General features: G+C 37.0%; 1 protein-coding gene across 10 annotated transcripts in view; it reads left to right on the top strand.

Moving 5' to 3' along the window:
* Positions 1-16898, top strand: part of LOC123771874 (uncharacterized) — a 28390-nt gene extending 11492 nt beyond the window's left edge. For 3 of the 10 annotated variants that reach the window (XM_045764614.2, XM_045764613.2, XM_069337805.1), the window contains exon 3: positions 11642-16898. In XM_045764614.2, coding sequence (XP_045620570.1) covers positions 11642-13971 — 2330 coding nt within the window. In that variant the 3' untranslated portion in view covers positions 13972-16898. Of the gene's footprint in view, positions 1-257; positions 2307-3688; positions 3704-5627; positions 9686-11641 lie in introns of those variants that run through there. The other 7 variants (XM_045764610.2, XM_045764611.2, XM_045764607.2 and 4 more) reach the window with 5 other exon arrangements.
* Positions 16899-23859: the final 6961 nt, after the last annotated feature.

Here is a 23859-nt window from a genome sequence, read left to right as displayed (position 1 = left end):
CTCTCCTCTCTCTCCTCTCTCTCTCTCTCTCTCTCTCTCTCTCTCTCTCTCTCTCTCTCTCTCTCTCTCTCTCTCTCTCTCTCTCTCTCTCTCTCTCTCTCCTCTCTCTCCTCTCTCTCCTCTCTCTCCTCTCTCTCTCTCTCTCTCTCTCTCTCTCTCTCTCTCTCTCTCTCTCTCTCTCTCTCTGTCTCTCTCTCTGTCTCTCTCTCTCTCTCTCTCTCTCTCTCTCTCTCTCCGCCCCCCCCCACCTATATATACCTGCCACTGTCTATCTTTCATTTTTGAATGATCAGTTAATAATTTAACTATTGTAATCTTGGCATTACTCTATATCTTGTAAGTTTGATTACAGGATTAAATGTGGCTTACTATACAATAGCAGACATTATTGATAAACGTTTTCACGTACAATGTTCACCAATTTGGAAGTTTGAATTATGAGGATAAACAGAGCACCAAGGCAGTATGACTACATAGCACTTGGAGGCACCTGGGAAGTTGAGATAGATATTAGGGGGAAGTTAAGATGGTGAATATATGAGAGGCGTTTAACTATTATAATTAATCAATGTAATTAATATAAGTAGCAATAATAAGAAGGACGATGAATAGCAGGACCTTACCGGAAATAATAATGGTTTAATTTTCAGATAGATTGTTGTTAGGTTTTCAGACTTATTTTAACCACTGAAAGAAACTGAGTTATGAGATGTGTTTTACAAGTTGGCGAGAGATAAGAACGAATTGTGTATCGTTTAAGTGCACGTAATGGAAGCTGGTGGCGGTGTGCAGGAGTGGTATACTACGGGCTCACCATAGCCCGTGCTACTTGAAACTTTTTGTTCCAGGTAGCGAATCTTTAACAACAACAGGAGTGGTGACATTCGTTACTATTGTGCAGATAAGCTGACACTTGCTTTGTTGTGATTTACTCAACACTAATCCATTTCGGGGAGTAAGTTGTTGAGCGGTATCTTAGATACCTATAATTCTCAGTAAATAACTTCAAATCATTATCAATGGAAAGATCACAAAAAGGGATGGCTGGATGATAATATCATCAGACAGAAGCAAACATATTTGGAAAATATTACATTATTCATTTATTGAAAATTTATATTGGCTGGCAAGTTATTTCTTACCGCCACGTGAACTTCAGAACAGTCGGTATTTCTCACATACATAAGCATACTTTAGGACGAAACCAGTATGGTGTTTGTGTGTGTAAATCTTTTTCCGAATAGTTCTTCGAAGTGACTTTGTCATCCTTAGGAGTGAGAAGTAAGAATACGCCGTGCCTGTGAGGATATAATGCCCCAAGTTTCGAACCCGACCAATGACAGTAGGTTATCCAGCAACTGGACCATGTTGTCAGGGTGAGGAGAGGTGAACGAGCGGCTTGACGTACTTGTGGCTGCCACGACCCTGCGCCCCGATATTACGGGCTCACCATAGCCCGTGCTACATGGACATTTCGTTCTGAGTAGCTAAATCTAAGACAACAACAATCTGCGGCCGTTTTTGGCATCCATAGAAACCCTTTGAAGACAACTGATGTACAGTAATATCTTCGTGGTACATTACAGTAGACAGCATATGTTTCTGGCGAGAGTAAAGCACAAAATTAAAAAGGACACATGAACTGTAGAAGATTGTAAAAGTGCTTGATAAACAGTAGGGTTTGGCTGTGGTGAAGTTTGCAGTCACCCTATTAACAGTTATGGTCGGAAACTTGTACTAATGTTCACATCCTATATCGCCACCTTTCAGGCCACCAGCTTGCGGAAAGCCTCGTTACCTAATATAACTTTTACAGTGGACAAAGATGCGGTTTAGTGGTGATGGAGTAAGGCAGCAAAAAGTGATATAATGACTGGTAATAAATCATAAAATACCATGTATGTAAATGAATCTTAAACATTACGAAGAGGGCTTGAAATTGAAATTGAAATAAGTTTATTGAGGTAAAATACACACAAAGGGATGAGGTAGTTCAAGCTATTCTCACCCCGTTCAGTACATCGTGTTAATACATACGAAGAGAGATGAACCAAAACAAAAAGAATCATCGTAGCCCAATGTATCACAGCTTGTAGATCTGTGTAGTGAAGTAGACGGTGGGACGGTGTGTGGTGGTGGTGGAGGGTCAAGTATGTGTATAGTGTGTATGCTGCAGTACATGGGCACCGCAATGGGCAAAGGAGCAGCAGGACTGTGTGGGGCGCGAGAGGGGGAGTACGCCATCACTAACGAGGATGAGAACCAGCACCAGCATTCTCAACACGACTGGCGTTACTACCTCTGCTGTAAGTGTCTTGTGGTTTCTTCAAGGTGGTGAACATACTCTGGCATGCTTTCTACTTAGGTTCTTGGGATCTCTGACTCGACATATTGAAGGTTATATAATTTTATAAAATTCCTAATGCCTTGAATATGAAAAAAATAGTTCAATGGTTATTAACATCGGGAATGTTAGTAACTTCAAGGAAAGAGCTGCTTCACGTCAAACTCTACCTGTTATTACCTAATATTTTCAAAAGTTCTCTGGCAGCTCGACCTGAGGCTAGGCTTCTGTTACATGCAACCCTGAGCTAATCAAACCATTAAAACTTTGCCTGAAAACATGTAACTTAACTTTTAATTCTTTGTTGTAAATATAGTTTTCTATAATAAGGTGTATGGCACCTTTACCTTTCGTTGGGTTCATTCTGCACATCCTACTGTGTCTCACTGCATGAGTTGACCATTTGACTACTGTTTCACTCTGGTCTACTGTTTCACTCGGGTACTATTCACAACTCTGCTCCTTCATGAGGAACTTCATAACGGCTATATTCTAATTTGTATAAATTCAGCTCAATAATCTGCCTTGAATAGTTGTATAGTAACCACAAAAACAAGAATTAAGTATTACGTTACCATTTAAACAAAGAAAACAAAAAATTAACCTTCACAGGAGGCGGTTAGGTAAGGTCGGTGTTTTCTATGAAGCTTTTCAAGGGAAACTATTATGTTAAGTATGTCACCTATGCACATATTTAATAAGTCAATATTGACTTATTAAATTTGCGAGAACGGGTTGGGGAATCACATTGTAGTTGTAAATACAAGTATTTATAATCAAATGTTAACTAACCTCTCTAACCTATTTTCATTCAGTGTGGAATATTTCCATTCTTAATTCTCTGTAAACATGATAATCTCAACTTAGTGTAGACAAGATTTGCTGGAAATGTTATGTTGCGGTTACTAGAAATGAAAGTAAATTTAGATTTATAGCAATTTAAATATGGCAAATATTAGGGAACAATAGAGATGAAGTATTGTGATTAAAAATAGGCTATGTATAGAGGACTTACTTAGCCAGCCAACATGCAGGATAGGACAGGGATACAAATGTACAGGATATGACAGGCATATGTACTGGATATGCCAGATACGTTCAGGGTTGGACAGGGACACAAATGTGCAGGATATGACAGGCATATGTACAGGTTAGGACAGGGACACAAATGTATAGGATATGACAGGTTAGGACAGGCACATGTACAGGATAGGACAGGGCTAGGCTTGTACACGTTAGGACAGAAATACACAACTGTACAGAACAAGAACGGGACAAATGTGTTTTCAAAGGGTAACTAATCTCAGCCTGAAAATTCATAAGTTTTTCTGTATCTTCCAATAGGTATACCGGATTATTGTAAGTATATTTTCATTACTTGCTTCTTTAATATTCAGATAATTACTCCAGTGTTTAAAGAACTCTTTGACAGTTCTGCTGATGCATAGATAATTTGCTAATTTGCACATTTAGTTGTAGTTGAGAACTGCAAAACGAATAGGATTTTTTCTTTTAAATTTGTTGTGTTAAATGAAATACAACTCACTATATTCCTGTAACAACTTGTGGTAATGTAACAGCTGCCTACATTTTTTTACAAGCTTCACCATTTATCGAAGTACTTTGTTAAATTACCTGCTGACATTTATAACTTTTTGATAATAGTTAAATGGCCTAAATCACATTCTGCAGCAAACCTTGTTGTAAATGGATGTCTATAGAGAAGTTGTATGATCATTAGTATAATAGGCTGGAGGTGCATGATCATACAATCACCTTCAGGGCTGATCATAATACAGGATTACCTCAGTACACAACATTTAATGTACCAATGCAGCCTAGTTAAAAAAAGAAAACACTTTTTTGCCTTTTACATAAATATACCCACTCAAGAATAGCAACAACTATTAATCCTCCAAGTAATATCAAAATTATTTTGTTTTGCCATTGTGATATAATAGCCTAATGAGACGCCCATTCCACAAATCTGAAAATAAAGAATTGACGACGTTTCCGTTCATCCTGGACCCATTAGACGAATTGATAATTTATTTTATTTATTTATTTATATATATACAAGAAGGTACATTGGGATTGTGAGGATACATAGCATAGTAATTACATTCTTGTAAAGCCACTAGTACGCGCAGCGTTTCGGGCAAAATAATGGTCCATGACGGAGCGAAACGTCGTCAATTCTTCATTTTCAGATTTGTGGGATGGGTGTCTAATCTTCACCTACGTTATTGTCACTCATCTGCATCACTTAATGAGAACTACGTAGCTGTTTAAGATTCAGTTGCTGGGAACCAAAAGTCTCAAGTAGCACGGGCTATGATGAGCTCGTAGTAGACTTACCAGGCACAGGAACGGGGCTGTGACTCAATGATTATTTAGCTATAAGCTACCAATTTTATGCATGTATGTATCGGCATGAGCCACGGACACATCTAAGAACTGTTGTAACAGCAGTAGAGGGCTTGAGAAGGTAGAGAATGCAGGTGTTATAGATGTGGCTCTTGCACTTACAAAAAGCATGTTTGTACCTTGCAAGGGCATACATGCATTGCATATTTAGGACGTAGGCATGCCGAGTAGAGTTTTGTGTTCGCTTGTTCTCCAGTGCCTCGCAACATATGGTTTTATTGCATCATTTCTCTAAAGATTTTATGCTCGTTGAAGGTCACTGAATATATAGAGTAATATTTTGTGAATTCAGATTTATACTATGTGTGAGTGGGGGTGAAGGGTTACGTGGCGTAAGTGTTTGTAACAGAGTACCTTTGACTGCTCACACACACACACACACACACACACACACACACACACACACACACACACACACACACACACACACACACACACACACACACACACACACACACACAACCATCAGTAGTTTCAAAGCGTTATATGACAAAGAGTGCTGGGAAGACGGGACGCAACGAACTTACTCTCATCATGTAACTAAACTTAGGTAATTAAAAACAAATATAAAAAAAATTACACACACACACACTCATTCATTCTCTCCCGATTATTTTGCAAAATAATACTTTATTAATTTGAAAAGAACATTAGAATGCAGACCACACAGTGTACACGCACGTTGGCGACTAATCCCTGGAACGGACAATGCAGAGTAGGTTACAATGAGTAGGAGGCGGACCCAGCCTCCCATAGAGAGACTTTGAACCTTGACTCTCTCTCTCTCTCTCTCTCTCTCTCTCTTCTCTCTCTCTCTCTCTCTCTCTCTCTCTTCTCTCTCTCTCTCTCTCTCTCTCTCTTGAAAATCTCTCCAAGGAGAGATTTCCTTGGAGCACCGTTAAGGTATCGGACTGTAACGTCAAGTGTGTTTCACCTGGATCATCGGAGGCTCGAACTCTGGCTTCAAAATATGAGCCTGTTGTCCTACCAACGAGATCATGGTTGCTCACAATATGGAAGAATCTCGGAAGTACTTAACTGGTACCTACCTGAGTGATACCCAACTGAGACTTTAAACCTTCCCTGGAGCATCGTTAAGGTATCTTGGAGGTAATCCACTTCTTCATCCTCGCCATATAAGGTGAAGGTGTAGTCAAGTGTATCTCAAGAGGCACTTATGAACAGAATCATAACACCATACGCGAAGCTGAGTAGCATACATTAAGCATTAAGGAATTTGGACATGATGGGCAAGGAGGCATTATTTGGATAACTTTTACACTACCTATGTGAGACCAGTGGTAGACTATGCAGCTCTAGAATGAAGAATGTTCAGAGATATTCCACACGATTCATTCCAGAACTGAGAAGAAACTTATACGAGGAAAGATTGAGTGAGTTATATTTCACTATACAAGAAAATGATGAAATAAAGACCGGACATGATTCCGACATGCAAGATCATCAGGGGTACTGGCAAAATAAACAGGGATGAGCTATTTAGTGAGCAAGCAAGGCTCGCCAAAATGAAAAGTTGTTTACCTGTAGTCGAGACTAGCTACAAACAGGCTCAAAAGTTGCTCTCTAAAAGTAGTATTACATTAGATGTTCGGCAGTTGAAAAGATTTAGCGGCTGACAATTAAAACTTAGCCTACCAGTGACTGCATGGGAGTAAGTGCAAGCTCTCTGCTCCACCTACTAGCTGTCGTCAGAGGAATGTGTGACTCTCCTGCTAGTATTAAACACTTGATATGGCTGCCCTGACAGGCAGAATCCTGAGACACCAATCGGGAACTCAAATAATTGCCTTTTACTATTGTAACTCAATAGTAATCATACAATATACTCGTATTTATTGCTATTTTTCACTTATAGTTTAAACTAGAGTAGTAATGAAGAGAAAAGTGTAACAAAACGATTCCCATAAATGTGTCGAAGAATTGCAATACAGGGAACAATTTGGTAAATGTTACCATTGTTTAATATTGCGTAGAACGGCCACACACAAGTCCCCGGCTCACCATAGTGCTAGCAACTGTTCTGTTTGTGAGGCAACGTTCACCCCTCACCTGCTACTCCTTTAGGCGTTAGGTCTTCTTTCCTCTACTAAACAAATATGCAAAATATAAATAGTTAATAAACATGAATAAACTTGAAAGGTATTCTTTTCGCGCTGGCATCAACAGACCCATCTGGTGTTGACACAGCGAGCAAAGTGTAATGTCAAGGGCAGCTGTGCACTCAATATTTTACCCCAACACCCAGCTTAACCAGGGCCGTCTTGACAGCATTGTAGGCCCTGGGCACAGCAATGCAGTGCAGCTCCTACCCAGATGATAGTCCCATCAGCCCCCTACCTAAATAATGGGCCGTGCCCGTCCGCTAAAGTACAGGATTATCATCAAATAGTTATGCACAAATTATATATATTATAAATATTATATGAAAAGTGATTTAAATCCCAGGCCTTTACAGCGGGAGGTTGAGTTCGAGGTCGAGCTCTCCCGCTTTACAGTGGGAGAGCTCTTGGCAGATCCACTCTGCCAAGAGCTAACATGACAGCATGGGGCCCCTAGAATCGTGGGGCCCCTAGAATCGTGGGGCCCCTGTACAACTAATTACCCAGTGTACTCATACGTTAAGACAGCACTGAGCTTAACTAATCATCAGTTGTAGTATATTATCAGACCTCAACGAACATTATTACATTAATAATTACATCTATCCTGCACACCTTATTATTATACAGTTAGCTAGTAAGAGAGAGTGTTCCATTTCAATAACTATATGTTCATGGTCTGGTGTGAGATTTCTAGTGTACAACAGTTGTCTGGTAGTGAACGACGCTCTTGATGCTTACCACTTGCCAAGGCAGCCAGCTGCCCTGTCAGACGTACGACGACCTTCACTCTACGACTCTATGAATAGCATACTCCCCCTATGTTTGACTTGCATAGTCTCCCTCTATGGTTGACTTGCATAGTCTCCCCCTATGTTTGTCTTGCATAGTCTCCCTCTATGGTTGACTTGCATAGTCTCCCTCTATGGTTGACTTGCATAGTCTCCCCTATGTTTGTCTTGCATAGTCTTCCCTATGTTTGACTTGCATAGTCTCCCCTATTCCCGTGATACAGTAAATATTATTCCTTGCTACTATTAACGTATACCTAATATTGTAATTTCTGTGCATTACAATTTTGACAGGAAAATCATTATAATGACAATGATTTTCTTGACGGGTCTGCAGTCCTTGTTGACTTCCTGTATAAATCAAAAGTCAGGGTTGTGATTTTCTTCAGCAACATCCTTCTGAGAGGTCCTTCCTGTACATGATTACGAACAGATTCATGGTTTTGCCGACTCTCTCACTTGGATACATACTACCACATTTATGATAGTTTAACGGACGGTACACTGGCTCAACTCTGGTACACTGACTCACAACTCTGGTACACTGACTCACCACACTGGTACACTGACTCACAGCAATGGTACACTGACTCACAGCACTGGTACACTGACTCACAGCACTGGGACACTGACTCACCACACTGGTACACTCGCTCACCACACTGGTACACTGACTCACAACACTTGTACGCTGACTCACAGCACTGGGTGGTAGATTGTGAGGGCAATACAGTGATTCATCACACCGGGTGATAGATGGGTGAGTGCAGGACATTAAGTGGCCTCACCACACCTCGTGATTCACTCTGCATGCAACCTCCCTCACACACTGGACATCAAGGCATTCACACGCACAGTTCGGTTTAAAAACAAACTCTTGCTCACTTATCCATTTGCGTCTAGTACAGTCTACAGCTGATAAAGTTGTAGAAATAAGTAATTCAGTGTCATAGCAAAGATTAAAACAAAATATAGATCATTAACCTTGCCCCCCTGCTGTCAGTTTACATATAAATTCACACCTTATTTGTATTATTACAAAATAGCGTGCATAAATTACACAAGTCATTTGCACGCACTCAAGCTAGAGAAGCAGACTGCTGTATCTGGAAGACCTCTTAACACGTTACTTAGAAAGCACCGTATGTCCACTTTGTCAAATTATAGCACCTCAAATATACGGCTTTTATGTATTGTGTATGTGTTCGTATACATATATAAATACAACATATATATGTGTGGTTTGAGTTTATCTCTTAATTTTATTTATGACGCTTTTCAGTGGCATGAATCTGCATGTTGAATGTATATTTTAGCTTATTTTTTAAACAAATTAAAAATAATACATTCTCCTGAATTATTACGATATAATAATAGTAACTATATGTACTGTATAGAGTACATCAAGTTTAGAGGATGGGATGAGTAAGAAAAAACTTACTCAATTTAATTACTTACATTAGTTACCAAGACTGATAAAATGTCTTAATTTATCTTAAAGTTATTCTGAGAATCCTACGATACCTATTACTGTGCAAGTACCCATGATTTGGCTTTGAAACATAAATACTGTATTAAATTAAGTGTTATTGAATATAAATTAATATTACAAATATATATTATTGTCAAACAAGAGTGCAAATGCCCAAAATATTATCCTGCGCAGGAAGATGTTATAAGAGTATCTATTTATAAATTATAATAGAAGTTTAAATAAAAAGAACAGTGGGAGAGTAACTAAACTATTTATTGTACTGATATCTGTACACGATTGCAAAATTGAGTAACATACACAGTACTGTATACCAACAGCCGTAAGGGTTGTTGGTATAACTATAACAACCGCTGTTATAGTTATGAGAGGCAGCAGGTCAGCGGACATATACAGGTATATATATGGTGGCGACTGCCTCACCCTGCAGGCGGTAGTGATTCAGAAATGACCTTTTGGTGGACCAAGTACCTGCCGGAAGGCCTATGGGAGAATGGATGGTTATCTCCAAGTGAGTTTTACCTGAATTTACCCGAGGGCCACCAATACTAGTGGCCTCGACGAGGACAGGAAGCTGGTGGCTTGTCAAAAGTTCACCCCCATTTGCCCTGATGATTGTTTACCATGTACAGTAGATAATTTTAATTTACAGTAGATATTACCAGAGTTTACCTGAGAGCCACTAACACTAGTGGCCTCGACGAGTATAAATGGCAGCAAAGAGCCACTACCTACGGGTTATTCATGCCCGTGCCACCTCTTAAGTGGCTTAATCTTTGTCAATCAGTCAATCAATTCTCGAGACCCACAAAGGGCATAATCTGCCACTGATCTGGGGTCTGCTCCTTCCCGGGAGCATAGGAGCTATAAACACGTATATAAGAAAATAAATCTTGAAAATGAGCAATGTGTATAATGATGTAGTATGTCTACAGGATAGAATAAAATGCCAGCAGGAACATTCTTAGTCAGATACTTTATATTAATAAGGAATTGTCATAAAGAGATCACTTGCTGAACAATATTTTGTATTCTGTTGAAGTTGGAACTACTCTAGGTTGTGTTTCATGAGCTGTGCTGTGTGTTCAATGTAAGTTTAATCCAGGATAACCTGTGAACTGCTGATGTAGAACCAGTTACCTTATGTACAATGTTTCTCAAAAGTTTTTCTTTTTTATTGTACTTTTATATTTGTGTTTTTATGATCTAATTTATACATCAACTCTGTGCAAGTTCCATTATTTATATTTTAAGCTCCATTTGTCAGTTGCCAAGCTAATTATTTACTAAGTGTTGCAGCATGTACACTTGTTGTTCACCCTGAACTGTAATGATTTATATAATTAAATATGAAAACAATTATGGATAAGTCAGAATGAAAATGTTATGAAAGGATAAAGAATTTGAAAGTTGGTGAATCATATGACTAGAGTACTAAATTTAGCATATTGAACAAAAAGATGATTGGGAAGAGGGAGAGCATTTCGGTGAATTTGAGGGTAGGATACTTTTTACCCTTTACCATGCCTTTTAACATGTCGTGGCACAGTCAATTAAGGTACGTCTGGGATCCTCTCGGGCGTAGGTTCGAACCCCTCATCATGGCCCTTGTGGATTTGTTCATTTGACGCATCACACTATTGTGATTTGTGTGTGTAATAAGTAGTAGTTTGCAAGGGGACATTTTTGTCCGTGACATTTCAAGAGGAGCACTTCACACCTGGCTTGTATAACACTAGACATCCTGTTATGGATTACTTTCAGAAGTTTGGTGCTAGTCCTCTGTAATGCTGCTTGGTAGCAACTTCCACAATGCTGCCAAGTGTTGATGAATAGATTTACTTTTATACAGTATCTCTAATATGGTTAACCTTTTTTTTTCCAGTAATGTGCTCTTTCAAATTTTACAGTGAATAAAATTTTTTCAATGTTATTTTTATGCTTCAAAGCCAATGGGTGATGTTCTTTCATATTTATTAGACTGATTATGAATAGCAGTGTTATATTTTAAACATTAGGTAGACATATAACATCTCTTTAATTTCTTTTATTGCTTAGTATTTTCTAAAAATACAGTTTTGCCATGAATTAATAATAACTAGGTACTGTATATACTGTATACTGTATTGCTATTAGCAAACACTTAATTTTCACTTTTAATTTTTCAGTCTTTCAGTCTTCTAATTTGTTATATTTATGGTCTCTGATGCATAATTTATATTTTGAAAATTATAGGAGTTACATTTAAATTGCCTTTTAATGTAACTAGGATTTGTCTTGATACAGTGCAGAAATTCTAAATTAATTTTTGTATTAGTCCTTTTCTGATATAGGATAGACCATTTAATCACCAATAATCTAAACTTTCACTTTACTGTTTTTTCTTTTTCTTTTAAAAGCTTTCTTTTTTGGTGTCAGATTATTTATAACAAATAATTATTGTATGCTAATAGTATTTATTTTTCAGGCTTCAGTAGGAGTGGCGAGCACGCTCAGCGAGGGAAGATGGTCTTTCTGCATGGAGTATTATATATGGAAATCATTGAGGCATGTGATCTTCCAGATGTCGACACTTCTTGGTTCCGCTCTTCCAAGGATGTTTCAGACCCTTATGTAACTGTTGACACTTGCTGTGGGGGTAAGAAGACTTGCCGTATTGCCAAGACATCCATAATTTTCAATTCATTAAATCCTCACTGGGGGGAAAAATTCAGAATTGAGATGTGCCATGAAACCGAGTCTTTGTTATTTACTATCAAAGACTTGGACTTGGTAAAGATAGAGTGTATGGGCTTCATGAGCATCAGAGCAGAAGACATTATTGAAGAAGAGCCAGTTACTGGTTGGTTCCCACTTATTGGAAAGGATGGCAATCCTTCTGGTTCCATCAATATTGCCCTTCGTTACCTTTCTTCCTCGTCTATCACACGGTCAAATGAAGTTCCAGATACTGTATTCCCATTGCGCTCAGGATGCAAAGTGAAGCTATACCAAGATGCTCATACACCTGCGCTCCCTCCTCTTACTGATATTCTTTCCAAAGATGGAGAATTTTATGATCCTCCACAGTTATGGATAGACATTATGAATGCTATTGAAAATGCACAGAAGCTTATCTACATAGTTGGATGGAGTGTGAAGACGGATATCTGCTTAGTACGTGATGGTGAATGTGAAAGTTTGGGAGATATTTTGAAAAGAAAAGCAGATGAAGGTGTAAGAGTCCTATTGATGGTATGGAATGAAGCAATGAGTACAGATCTGTATACCCCTGGAATCATGGGAACCCATGATGAAGATACTAGGATTTTCTTTGAAGGCACAGAAGTAGAGGTCTTTTTGGCCCCACGTCAAAAGAACAAAGGGAAGATAATGGAGAGTAACTTTGTTGCTACTCTATACACTCATCATCAGAAATCTGTGATTGTGGATGCTGAAGTAGAGGGTGATGACAGGCGTCGCCTTGTTGCATTTGCTGGTGGTATTGATCTTACTGATGGGCGGTGGGACACTCCAGATCACCCACTTTTCAAAACATTACCAGACATTCACCAAAATGATTTTTATAATGGTATATGTCAATCCAGTGTGTCGACAGGGCCTCGCCAACCATGGCATGACATTCATATGTATATTGAAGGACCTGCAGCTCTAGATATACTCTCAAACTTTGTTGAAAGATGGAGGCGTCAAGCCCCTGACCGGGAGAATCGCCTTCTTTCAATTAGTGAAGATGATTTTGTCTTGGACTGGGAAGTAACCGATGAATCTCCTTGGAATGTTCAATTTTTTCGCTCCATTAACTCAGATTCAGCACAGTTTGATACTAGTGCATTGGATCGTCTCCTTTCTCGTAAAGGTAGGTTGTATGAGAATTCTATCCAAAGGGCATACGTTCATCATATCAGACGTTCTAAGCGCTTTATATACTTGGAAAACCAATACTTCCTTGGATCAGCTCATGGATGGCTTGTGCAAGATGCCAAGTGCCCCCACTTGATTCCAATTGAAATCACAACGAGGATAATCAATGCAATTAAAGTTGGTGAGGATTTCCGTGTATATATTGTTGTTCCTCTCCATCCAGAAGGAGACCCCACTTCAACAGCTGTGCAAGAGATTCTTCACTGGCAGCACCGAACAATGGAAATGATGTATAGAAAGATTGCCAAGGCAATTCGTAAAGCAAAAATTGATGCTCATCCAACAGATTATCTAAGCTTCTTCTGTCTAGGAAAGCGTGAAAGTCCAGATGAAGTGCCTGATACCCTGGAACAACCAGACCCAGATTCTGTTGCAGGCAAGGCACGAGAAAGTTTACGCTTTATGATTTATGTTCACTCTAAAATGGCAATCTTTGATGATGAGTATATAATTGTAGGATCAGCCAACATTAATGAACGTAGTATGAGTGGCAACCGTGACTCGGAGATGGCTCTTGGTGCATTCCAACCACAATTTACAAAGGAAGAATTTGGAAACTCGGAAATTGAAGGTGATATTCGAACGTTCCGTCTTTCTTTATGGGCAGAACATTGTGGCACACACATGGAGGAACACCTATCACCTTCATCTGCATCTTGCATGACAGCAATGAGAGGCCTTGGTGAGGCAAATATGCAGAAATATATATCCCAGGAGGCCGAACATAACGATTCTCATTTGATGACTTATCCATTTAATGTTAACCAGGATGGTCGTGTAGAAGAGAGGGAAGACTGTCCAAAGTTCCCAGACACTGGTGGATCTATCGCTGGCAAGAATTCCAACTTTTTACCCAATTCTCTTACCACGTGAAAAAACTCTGCCTCAACACATGATGTATATAATTACAGTACTATGTCCCCGAACATTATGCAAGCTGTTTCAAGACTGGCACAAATATATTGCAGCTGATTCCAGTAATAAAACTGTGATGGAGTAAGGTGTCAATGTAACTGGGAATGTAAATTTGCAGCTTAATGTGCTTGACAAGCAATAATGCAAATCTAGTGCTGAAATACTTTTTTGTGAATAAGAAATTAAAATGCCCCTAGAATTATGTCCAAGCCAATCTTGCCTTTGCATTTAAGGTACAAACCATTAGAAAAGTTGCAATTTTTGTATTGATATATATATAGGATGTGCTGTAGATGTTAGTCTTTTCTGATAATTATTAGTATTGTGTTCATCTATTTTTTTGTAACTACAGATTGTAATATAACAAATTTCGTGTGTGTTTGCTATAATATGTTTTGAAGTGGGAAAACCTATGTGTAATAATTAGTCAAACTTTCACTTATTCAAAGAACAAAAAAATAACTTTTGTAATGAAACTTGCCTTCTTCCATTGTTTATACCTTTATAGTCACTGTTTGAGTCTGTTTGTGTGACTATGTATGCATGTGTGTATACTGTACTGTGTATGTAGAATTTTGTATGCTTATAGATGGTTGTTTCTCAGCGGTAAATATGACTACGATTGAATCTGAGAGGGAAAATACTGAAGATTAACAGAAACTATTTAATTTAGCCAAAAGTAGATGATGGGTGTTGTGCAGTTAAGAGTATTTTCATAAAATGGAATTGCAAATACTTTGATGATGATAAATTTTGAAATACTGTAAATTCTTACTGACAATAAGAATGGAAGACTGCATATATTTGAGGTGGTATATGATTTTTTGGCTATTAGAAACCAAAGGTAAAAGCTGAAATACAGCATTTTAGGTTATTTTAATGTCCCAGTCCCCAACACTGGGCAAACTAGTGTCTATAAAAATGCAATTGCAGGAATAGTAAAATCATGTTCTGTACATTTCGCATGTTAACCTTGGAAATTAAATAAAATGAAGAATAATGACAGTAGGAGATATTCGCACAAAATAAAGCATTTACGGAATTTTAGCACACATAATATAAGGTTTTAATATAGTATTTTCCCCAGCCAATGAAAATGAGAAATGGGGTTCTGCACAATGCACTATTTTTTTTTTAACTAATGACTTAGCGTAATTGATGTGCAATAATTTTGTTGTGTGCCTATATAAACAAAATGTCGTTGTAAAAAAAAAATATGTACTGTAGTTTTGATAGTTTCAGGAATTATTTTAACAATGTGCAATAACATGGCAGGTGAAATAAATTACCTGTTATTCACATGAACATGGAATTTCAATTAAGCTTAGCCAGAATATTTCAGTGTTTGTGCCTATACAGAGCACTTCACTAGTGTGACAAGTGAAGGTATGGCACCATTAATTAATATTCACCTGTGTGTGTATTGTGGGTTCATGCACAAATTTCATTACATTTAGCCATGATTATTATAAATATATATACATATACTGTACTGTAAATAGTACTGTATATACTGTAATGTAAATTGTCTTATGCTGTTGAACACCAAAGTTTTTAAAGCTAAAATAGTCAACCTTTATATTTTATTGGCAGCTTAACATATGCTGGTGACTTACAGATTAAGAGTTCATTAGCTTTAGGTTTTCATCCTTAGTATGTATTTTTTTACTTTACAATTTTACAATAATCTGCATATGAAACACTTACATATTTTGTGAATACTGTTGTATTATTCTTTGAAAATAAGTATCAATTTTAATATTGTTATAATTTATTGTAGAATGTGATCTATACTATTTGCACTTAGACTGTGGTTCTTAAATTATATAAACAATATTATATTTAATGAACTCTATAAATTGAGACTTGTTTGCCGTTTAAAAATCATGAAGTAAACATTTTATTCAGTTAAAGAATAATGTAATTTAAGATACTGTATACAGTACTGTAAACTGTTTGTCAATATACAGTACTACGTATATGTGACTGAATGTCATGCACATATATATTAAATTTTATTCCAGGTTTTCGTTCCAAATTTTGTAATAATTTTCTTATGGTGAAAATAAACTGCTAATATAGTTTGAGAGTAATTAGCCAAGATTGGAGAGAATTTTTAGGGGTGTGGTAAAACCATCTTTAAGATACGGTAGTGTCTTGCAATGCAGTGCATATTATATAGTAATATTTTAATTGACATCTACTCATAGTGTAACTGCATTAAACAGTGTTGTAATTGTATGCCAAAGTTAGCTATATTACAACATGCCTGTTAATCATTATTAGCCATATTGGTTATTTTATATTATATTTTAATTCTCTTATATATTATTTCCTTAAATTTGACATAGTAAAGTGTAAGGAATACCGAGTGTGGGAATGACAAAACCATGACTACCGGTATTTAAATAAATACAGAATGTGTGTGTGTGTGCGTGTGTGTATATATATATAGGTATATGTACTGTATATATATATATACACTATATGTGTATAAATATATATACTGTATATATAAGTGTATAAATATATGCTGTACATACACATCTATACATATACAACTTCACATACTGTATGTATGCATGTGATAAATAGACGCTCAAGGGAAGTAACTTGTATGGGCACAGAAATAAAATGAGAGAGTTGTATGTGTTATGTTGTTGCAGCTGATAAACATGTTGAAGCCTGGAGCAGCTTAACAAGTTAATGAGTAAACATGATTTGAATGTAAGTTGAATTGTTCTGCTTTAAAATCTTGTCTCGTTTTGCTGTTGCATTTTGAGAAACTTGTTAAAGTGAAAAAACAAACTATAAAAAACATAATATATTTAGCTATTTTGGTGCTGAAAATTTTTGCATTTAAATAAAGTTGTGGTTTTTTACCATTCACAGTTTTACTTCTACCTTTCTAAGTGGTAAGAGATTTTGTATTTGGAACTAATGTACTGAAGGGGGTGTAAACTCTTCATCGTTTTAATGTCTAAAGGCTTTTAAAGGCAACTAGCAATAAAACATACAGAAAAGGTTAAATTACTGAAGCATTGATCAATAAATTATGTGTACACTGTATAATATCAGTTCCAAGATTATCCACTTTTATAAAACACCTGATGTATTATTGTAAAATGAAAGCAAAATTTATAATGTACATATATTTATTGTTCAATATTTAAGGGAATGACTCCTCTCTTTGTTGAAGAGGTAAAGTACTTCTAAATTAACTCTTGCCGAGCCTATGAATATATTTAACTTCCATAATAATGGAAATAAAATCTGTATCTTGGCTTATTTGCTTACATGGGATCCAGGAGCAGAATCTGGATTACTCTACAAGTTTAGGGGAGCCAGAGGGGGGTGGGGGGATACAAGATCAATCAGAAAATTGGTGAAAACCCACCAGAAGCATAGGTGCAATAAAACATGCAACTGCTTAATGAAGAAGAGCTTAAAATTTTCCTGGGTGCAAAGTGTGTGCAGAGTTGCAAAAGGTATAAAAGTGAAATCTGATGTAGTTTTGGAGGGTAAGATAATTATCAAGAGAAAACATTAAACCATTATGACTATATATAGTACTTGGATAGGATAAGGATTTAGGATAGGATGCCCATCCACTTGGGCTTGACATTTGAGCGACTGTCTCACCTTATGGAGGTCGGCATTCAATCCCGACCATCTTAAGTGGTTGGACACCATTCCTTCCTCCCATCCCATCCCAAATCTTTATCCTGATCCCTTCCAAGAATTATATATATGCTCCTGGCTATATAGTCATAATGGCTTGGTGCTGATAGCAAGTATATTATGTCAATAATATACTTGCTCCAAAACTCTCATTAGCTTATGTGTAAAATATTCATTTAGGGTCTTTGCTGCCCCTTTATCATCCAATGTAATGTGTACAGAACCTGTAATGTACCATATAAATAAAGGGGTTCTAAATAGTGGGACAGCCAACTAAATACATTGTACAATTAATTGCTGTAATTCTGTACCTCTAAAAATTAATTAGGAGAAACAAAGAAACACTTAATGATATGTTGTAATTAATATGTGAGATGCACTATTATTATACCTCTGCCCAAAAAGCTGTGTGTGTTAATGGCTTTTCAAGAACATAAGAACACCATTGTCATGTACTCTCACAAACCAAATGTACCTTTTGTATATAAATAAATGAGTAAATAAATAATAAATAAATAAATACCAGTATATAGTATAGTAAAGTATACTATGAGAAAGTATATCTGGGAAAGCACATCTATCCAGAGCTTTCATTTGAATTAACTAAGTAATTTTAACCATTACTTTTGACTCTCCTTACATTTACTTTTAAATACAGTACTGTATTCGTTATAATAATTCCCATTTATTAAACAATGTTTACCACCAAAAATAAAACCAAAATAATGTACATTCTTTAATATTAAATATTAGTTTAAAATTCATTATACTGTAACAATTTACTAATTATTACTATTACTTGTATGAACAAAGAAATCACATTAATATGAAGTAACAATGAGAAAATCAGTAGCAGTCGTGAGGAGGATTTGAACCTATGCACTGGGTACTCTGCGACCCTACTCCCAATACTCTAGACCTCTACACCATGACATAGTCAAAACATTGCAACCCGGGATTCAAATGAAATCTCTTAAGGTTTCTGAGGCTTCCACTAAAGCCTCATCAGGGTTTCACACACTGCCCCCATGCACTCTGGCTTGTAGTCTAGGAATTCTACTTCTTATGCATTTTTTCAAATGTACAAAGAAATTACATTAACATGATGTATCAATGATAAAATCAGTAGAGCCATGATCACAACATTTATAAACTTTACAGACCAAAGTATATATTTATGTTTTATTTATTTCACACTCTGCATGCATTAGTTAAATTAGTCTAGGTTATTATATATATATATATATATATATATATATATATATATATATATATATATATATATATATATATATATATATATATATATATATATTAGTATATTTTGGTAGCAGTCTTTCCTGTAGACATATATTATTAAATATGACCGAAAAAGTAAGATTAATAATTCTAACACGAATTTTCTCAATCTTTCGTACATTACGCTTCACTGTTGGAGGTAAATCAAAAATCACTTCTCCAAAATTCATTTTTATTTCTAGTCTGACGCGACACGGGCGCGTTTCGTAAAACTTATTACATTTTCAAAGACTTCACAAATACACAACTGATTAGAACTTACGTATCTCTGATTTTATATCTACATTCGAGTGAGGTGGGAGGGGTGATGTGGCATTAACACAAGACAGAACAAGAGGGGATATTAATAGGGTATTAAAAGTATCAACACAAGACAGAACAGAAACAATGGGTATTGAATAGAAGTGTTTGTAGAAAGCCTATTGGTCCATATTTCTTGATGCTTCTATATTGGAGCGGAGTCTTGAGGTGGGTAGAATATAGTTGTGCAATAATTGGCTGTTGATTGCTGGTGTTGACTTCTTGATGTGTAGTGCCTCGCAAACGTCAAGCCGCCTGCTATCGCTGTATCTATCGATGATTTCTGTGTTGTTTACTAGGATTTATCTGGCGATGGTTTGGTTATGGGAAGAGATTATATGTTCCTTAATGGAGCCCTGTTGCTTATGCATCGTTAAACGCCTAGAAAGAGATGTTGTTGTCTTGCCTATATACTGGGTTTTTTGGAGCTTACAGTCCCCAAGTGGGCATTTGAAGGCATAGACGACGTTAGTCTCTTTTAAAGCGTTCTGTTTTGTGTCTGGAGAGTTTCTCATGAGTAGGCTGGCCGTTTTTCTGGTTTTATAGTAAATCGTCAGTTGTATCCTCTGATTTTTGTCTGTAGGGATAACGTTTCTATTAACAATATCTTTCAGGACCCTTTCCTCCGTTTTATGAGCTGTGGAAAAGAAGTTCCTGTAAAATAGTCTAATAGGGGGTATAGGTGTTGTGTTAGTTGTTTCTTCGAGGTTGCATGGCTTTTCACTTTCCTTCTTATGATGTCTTCGACGAAACCATTGGAGAAGACATTGAATTCTGGAGAATTATTTTTTAATTTACCTCCAACAGTGAAACGAAATGTACGAAAGATTGAGAAAATTCGTGTTAGAATTATTAATCTTACTTTTTCGGTCATATTTAATAATATATATATATATATATATATATATATATACACAAATGTGTGTATATATAAAACATTTACTCATGCAAAATACCAATTTATAATAAGGCCAGTAGTATGGTCGCTGGTAGTGTTTGCTTCCTTGTTTTCTTCGCTGGACGATGTTCGCCGACTTGATTAGTTCAACAACACAGCATTTTCGCGCAGCCGTCACTTAAATCTGGCTGCTGCTACCAGCAACCAATGACCACAGTGCCTGAAAATTGTGCTTCAGTTTTCGGGATCTTGGTGATTTCTTTTGAACAAAAACTCTCCCATTTTGACAAATCGTCAGGTCGTATGGCGAAAATATCGGCAGTAATTGCAGCCTTCACTAATGCTTTTAATGGGTTAGGGGTTCTACAGGAATTGGAAGTTATCCGGACAAGTCGCTGCATTTCCAATTAACTCTAATACTTAGAGGTAAGGTATCATAAGGATTCTTGACAAGATCAAATTAATTTGGGCATATTAGGTCATTTGTGTTACTTTTGAGTCATTAGTTGGACCCAGATGATGCCCAGTACAATTCAATGCCATGTGTACAAATTTAGTACCGTACTTAATATACTTCAGAGGCCACTATCAGCCCTGTCATGTTTAGTTTGCAGTGTTCTTAGCTCTGTGGCCCTCAACCGTTCCTGGTTTCAGAGTTGACTTGGTTCTGGAATGATTTTTGTTGCCGGTGTTGCACTTTCTCCAAAGTACATATACATCTTCTTCTGAAGATCTTCTGAAAATGAGGTCTCCATGCTTGGCTACAGTAGGCCAAATAGGGGCACACCAGAGATTTGTACAGTTGAATATAACTACCTTCTTTTCCTTGAAGTCAAGTTTCGTTTTACTATTCATAGAATATTTTGTTATGATATAAAGACTGAATATTAGATATTAATAGAAATCCCTTAAATTTGTCGAACTTTTTCTTTGATTTATTGTCACATTTTAGTAATATATTTTAATTTATTTGCTTTAATATAACGTTTATTAAACCACACCCAAGGTAGTCAAATATCTCTTAAGAAGATGAAGTATTTAATTTGTTTGCAATATTATGCTAAAATATGAGGAGGTTGTGACCTAGTGCGCCGTGGGTGGTGGGGCTGCGGTGCATACTCACCTAGTTGTGCTTGCTGCAGTTTACCTTGGGCTCTTTGGTCCCGCCTCTCAACAGTAAGTCAACTGTGTACAGATTCCTGAGCCTATTGGGCTCTATCATATCTAAATTTTACACTGTGAATGGAGTCTGCCTCTATCACATCGCTGCCTAGTTAAGTGCACTCCATTGATTATCTACTGACACTGGAAAAAATCTTTCTATTGTCTCTGTGGCTCATTTGGGTACTCGGTCTCTACATGTGATCCCTTGTGCGAGTACCACCCATGTTAAATAATGTCTTTATCTATCCTATCTATTATCCTAAGAATTTTGCATGTGGTGATTTAATTCCAGTAGTTTTTCCTCATAGCTCATACCCCTCAGCTCGGGTATTAGTTTGGTGACACACCTTTGACCCTTCTCCAACTTAGTTTTGTGCTGGACTGGACGCAGACTCCACACTGGAGCTGTAATCATGGATTGGTCTGACATGTGGTATACAAGTCTCTAAATGATTCCTTACAGAAGTTTCTAAAGACAGTTTTATGTTGGCCAACCTAGCATATGCTGCCGATAATATCCTTTTGATGTGGGCTGCAGGGAACAGGTCTGGCATGATATTAACTCCCCAGATCTTTCTTCCTGATTCTTAAAGGCTTTCGTCTCCCAAATAGTACCGTTTATCTGGCATCTTGCTCCCTACACCTGTTTTCACTATTTTGCATTGCTCGAGTTAAACTCTAGTAATCATTTGTTGGACCATTTGTCATCTCTGACAAATGACAAAGTTTGACTTTGACAAAGTTTGTCCAGGTCATCCTATAGTCTCTTACTGTCCACCTCTATCCTAATTCTTCTCATAATTTTAGCATCTAGGAAAACATTGAAAGGAATGAATCTATACTCTTGGCAGTCCTTGTTGTTAGCCAGACAGTGTTCTTTGACATTAAAGGTAGCAGGAAGCCATTTGTTCATAAACCAATTTTCATGACTCCCTTTATGGTTCCCATTGTAGAAGAAAGAAATCCTGTTAGGCTTTTCGAGGCCACGGGTTCTAGATCAACTATACTGGTCCTAACCTGGGATACAACCCACAACAGTTACCAAACTCCCAGGCACCTTTTTAGTGCCAGGTGAACAGTGGTATAAGGTGAAAGGAAACGCTGCCCAAATGTTTCTTTCCTGTCGCAGGAATCAGATAACGTCGGGACCTTCGGTTTGTAGAAAAAATAACTAATAATATTTTATAAATTAAATGTACTTATGAGAATATAATACACTCGAGGTGTATTAGTAGATATCCATCCTGTATTGAAGGCTTGATGTAGTCAAGTTTTAACATATGCACCTAATTGGATCATATTTATCACTGTAATAAAATTGTGTTGATGACATATGACATATAATTGTGAACATGTACATATAGCACCGCAGGCAGTGTAACACCTGCAGGTAACATAACACAAAAGCACTACGACACAAGCACTAATTATCATCATTACAAGCACAAAAGCTAATGACACCGTGTTTATCGTATAGTCAACAGCTGTAGGCGGGGATAAGGTACACATGTTAATGGTTACTGTAACAGGTTTAGTTTTGTTATTGCATTAGACGTTTAGCTGGCGCTGTTCATAAGAACATATTGGATAATGCCTAGAAATTAATTTTATATTTGTCCAACTCTTTATGAGTTTTTGTTGTGCATGAAGCCCCCTGATGCTCAAGAATCGTCGGGTTTTATATCTTTATATGCACATTCTTATGAAATTATTATTATTATTATTATTATTATTATTATTATAGTGTTACAGATTATGGATAGTGTAGCAGGTTGGGAGAGAAGGGTAAGAGGGGGAAGAAAAAGGGAGAGGGGAAGGGGGGCAAAAAAGGAGGGGTGTGGGGGGAAAGGGGGTCACTATTAATCAAAATGTTGCATGCAGACTGCAAATCTGTTATCTGAACATACGTTTTGCAACTCAATTTCTGAATGCACTAATATTTAAATGAGTGATAAACTCTACCGACTTTGAGTGGCACATTTCATATCCACCAACATTGCAAACGGGGTACAGTGGCTGACACCCTTTCAAGAGTGGGTTGGAGGGTCGACTCCCTTCAGTGGAGGCCCATATCATTTCAAGTTTGCCATGGGGGCCGACCCCGACCAGGCTTCCAGCCTAGTACAGGCAGACGTTAACCTTTATAGTCAAACGTTTTTCTTTGGAAATTGGATAAATTTATTTGTTGTCGGATCAATTAATTTTGTATTTTATCATATAGTTTATGCAATTTTATCATTACTTTCCACTGAGAACTGCAATAACATTTATAGTAGAATGAAATAAAGCAAAATTCACACTAGTTATCTTATCATCATATATCTATGGTTCATCCAATAAGGTCATTAGTCTTCTAGACGTTACTACCGCTAGGCTTATCCTCGGATACAAGTACATGTGGGAGTTTGAAGAACATGAAGAACACCTGACCAACTGTAAATCTGCCAGCAGAAGTGTTCCCATACCTTACGTCATTATGTAAATTGAACGAGAAAAAATTCAAG

Source organism: Procambarus clarkii, chromosome 38 (assembly GCF_040958095.1).
Source record: "Procambarus clarkii isolate CNS0578487 chromosome 38, FALCON_Pclarkii_2.0, whole genome shotgun sequence".
Classification (NCBI taxonomy): Eukaryota; Metazoa; Arthropoda; class Malacostraca; order Decapoda; family Cambaridae; genus Procambarus; species Procambarus clarkii.
Note: the sequence above shows the minus strand (reverse complement) of the source record. Positions and strands in the feature narration are given on the sequence as shown.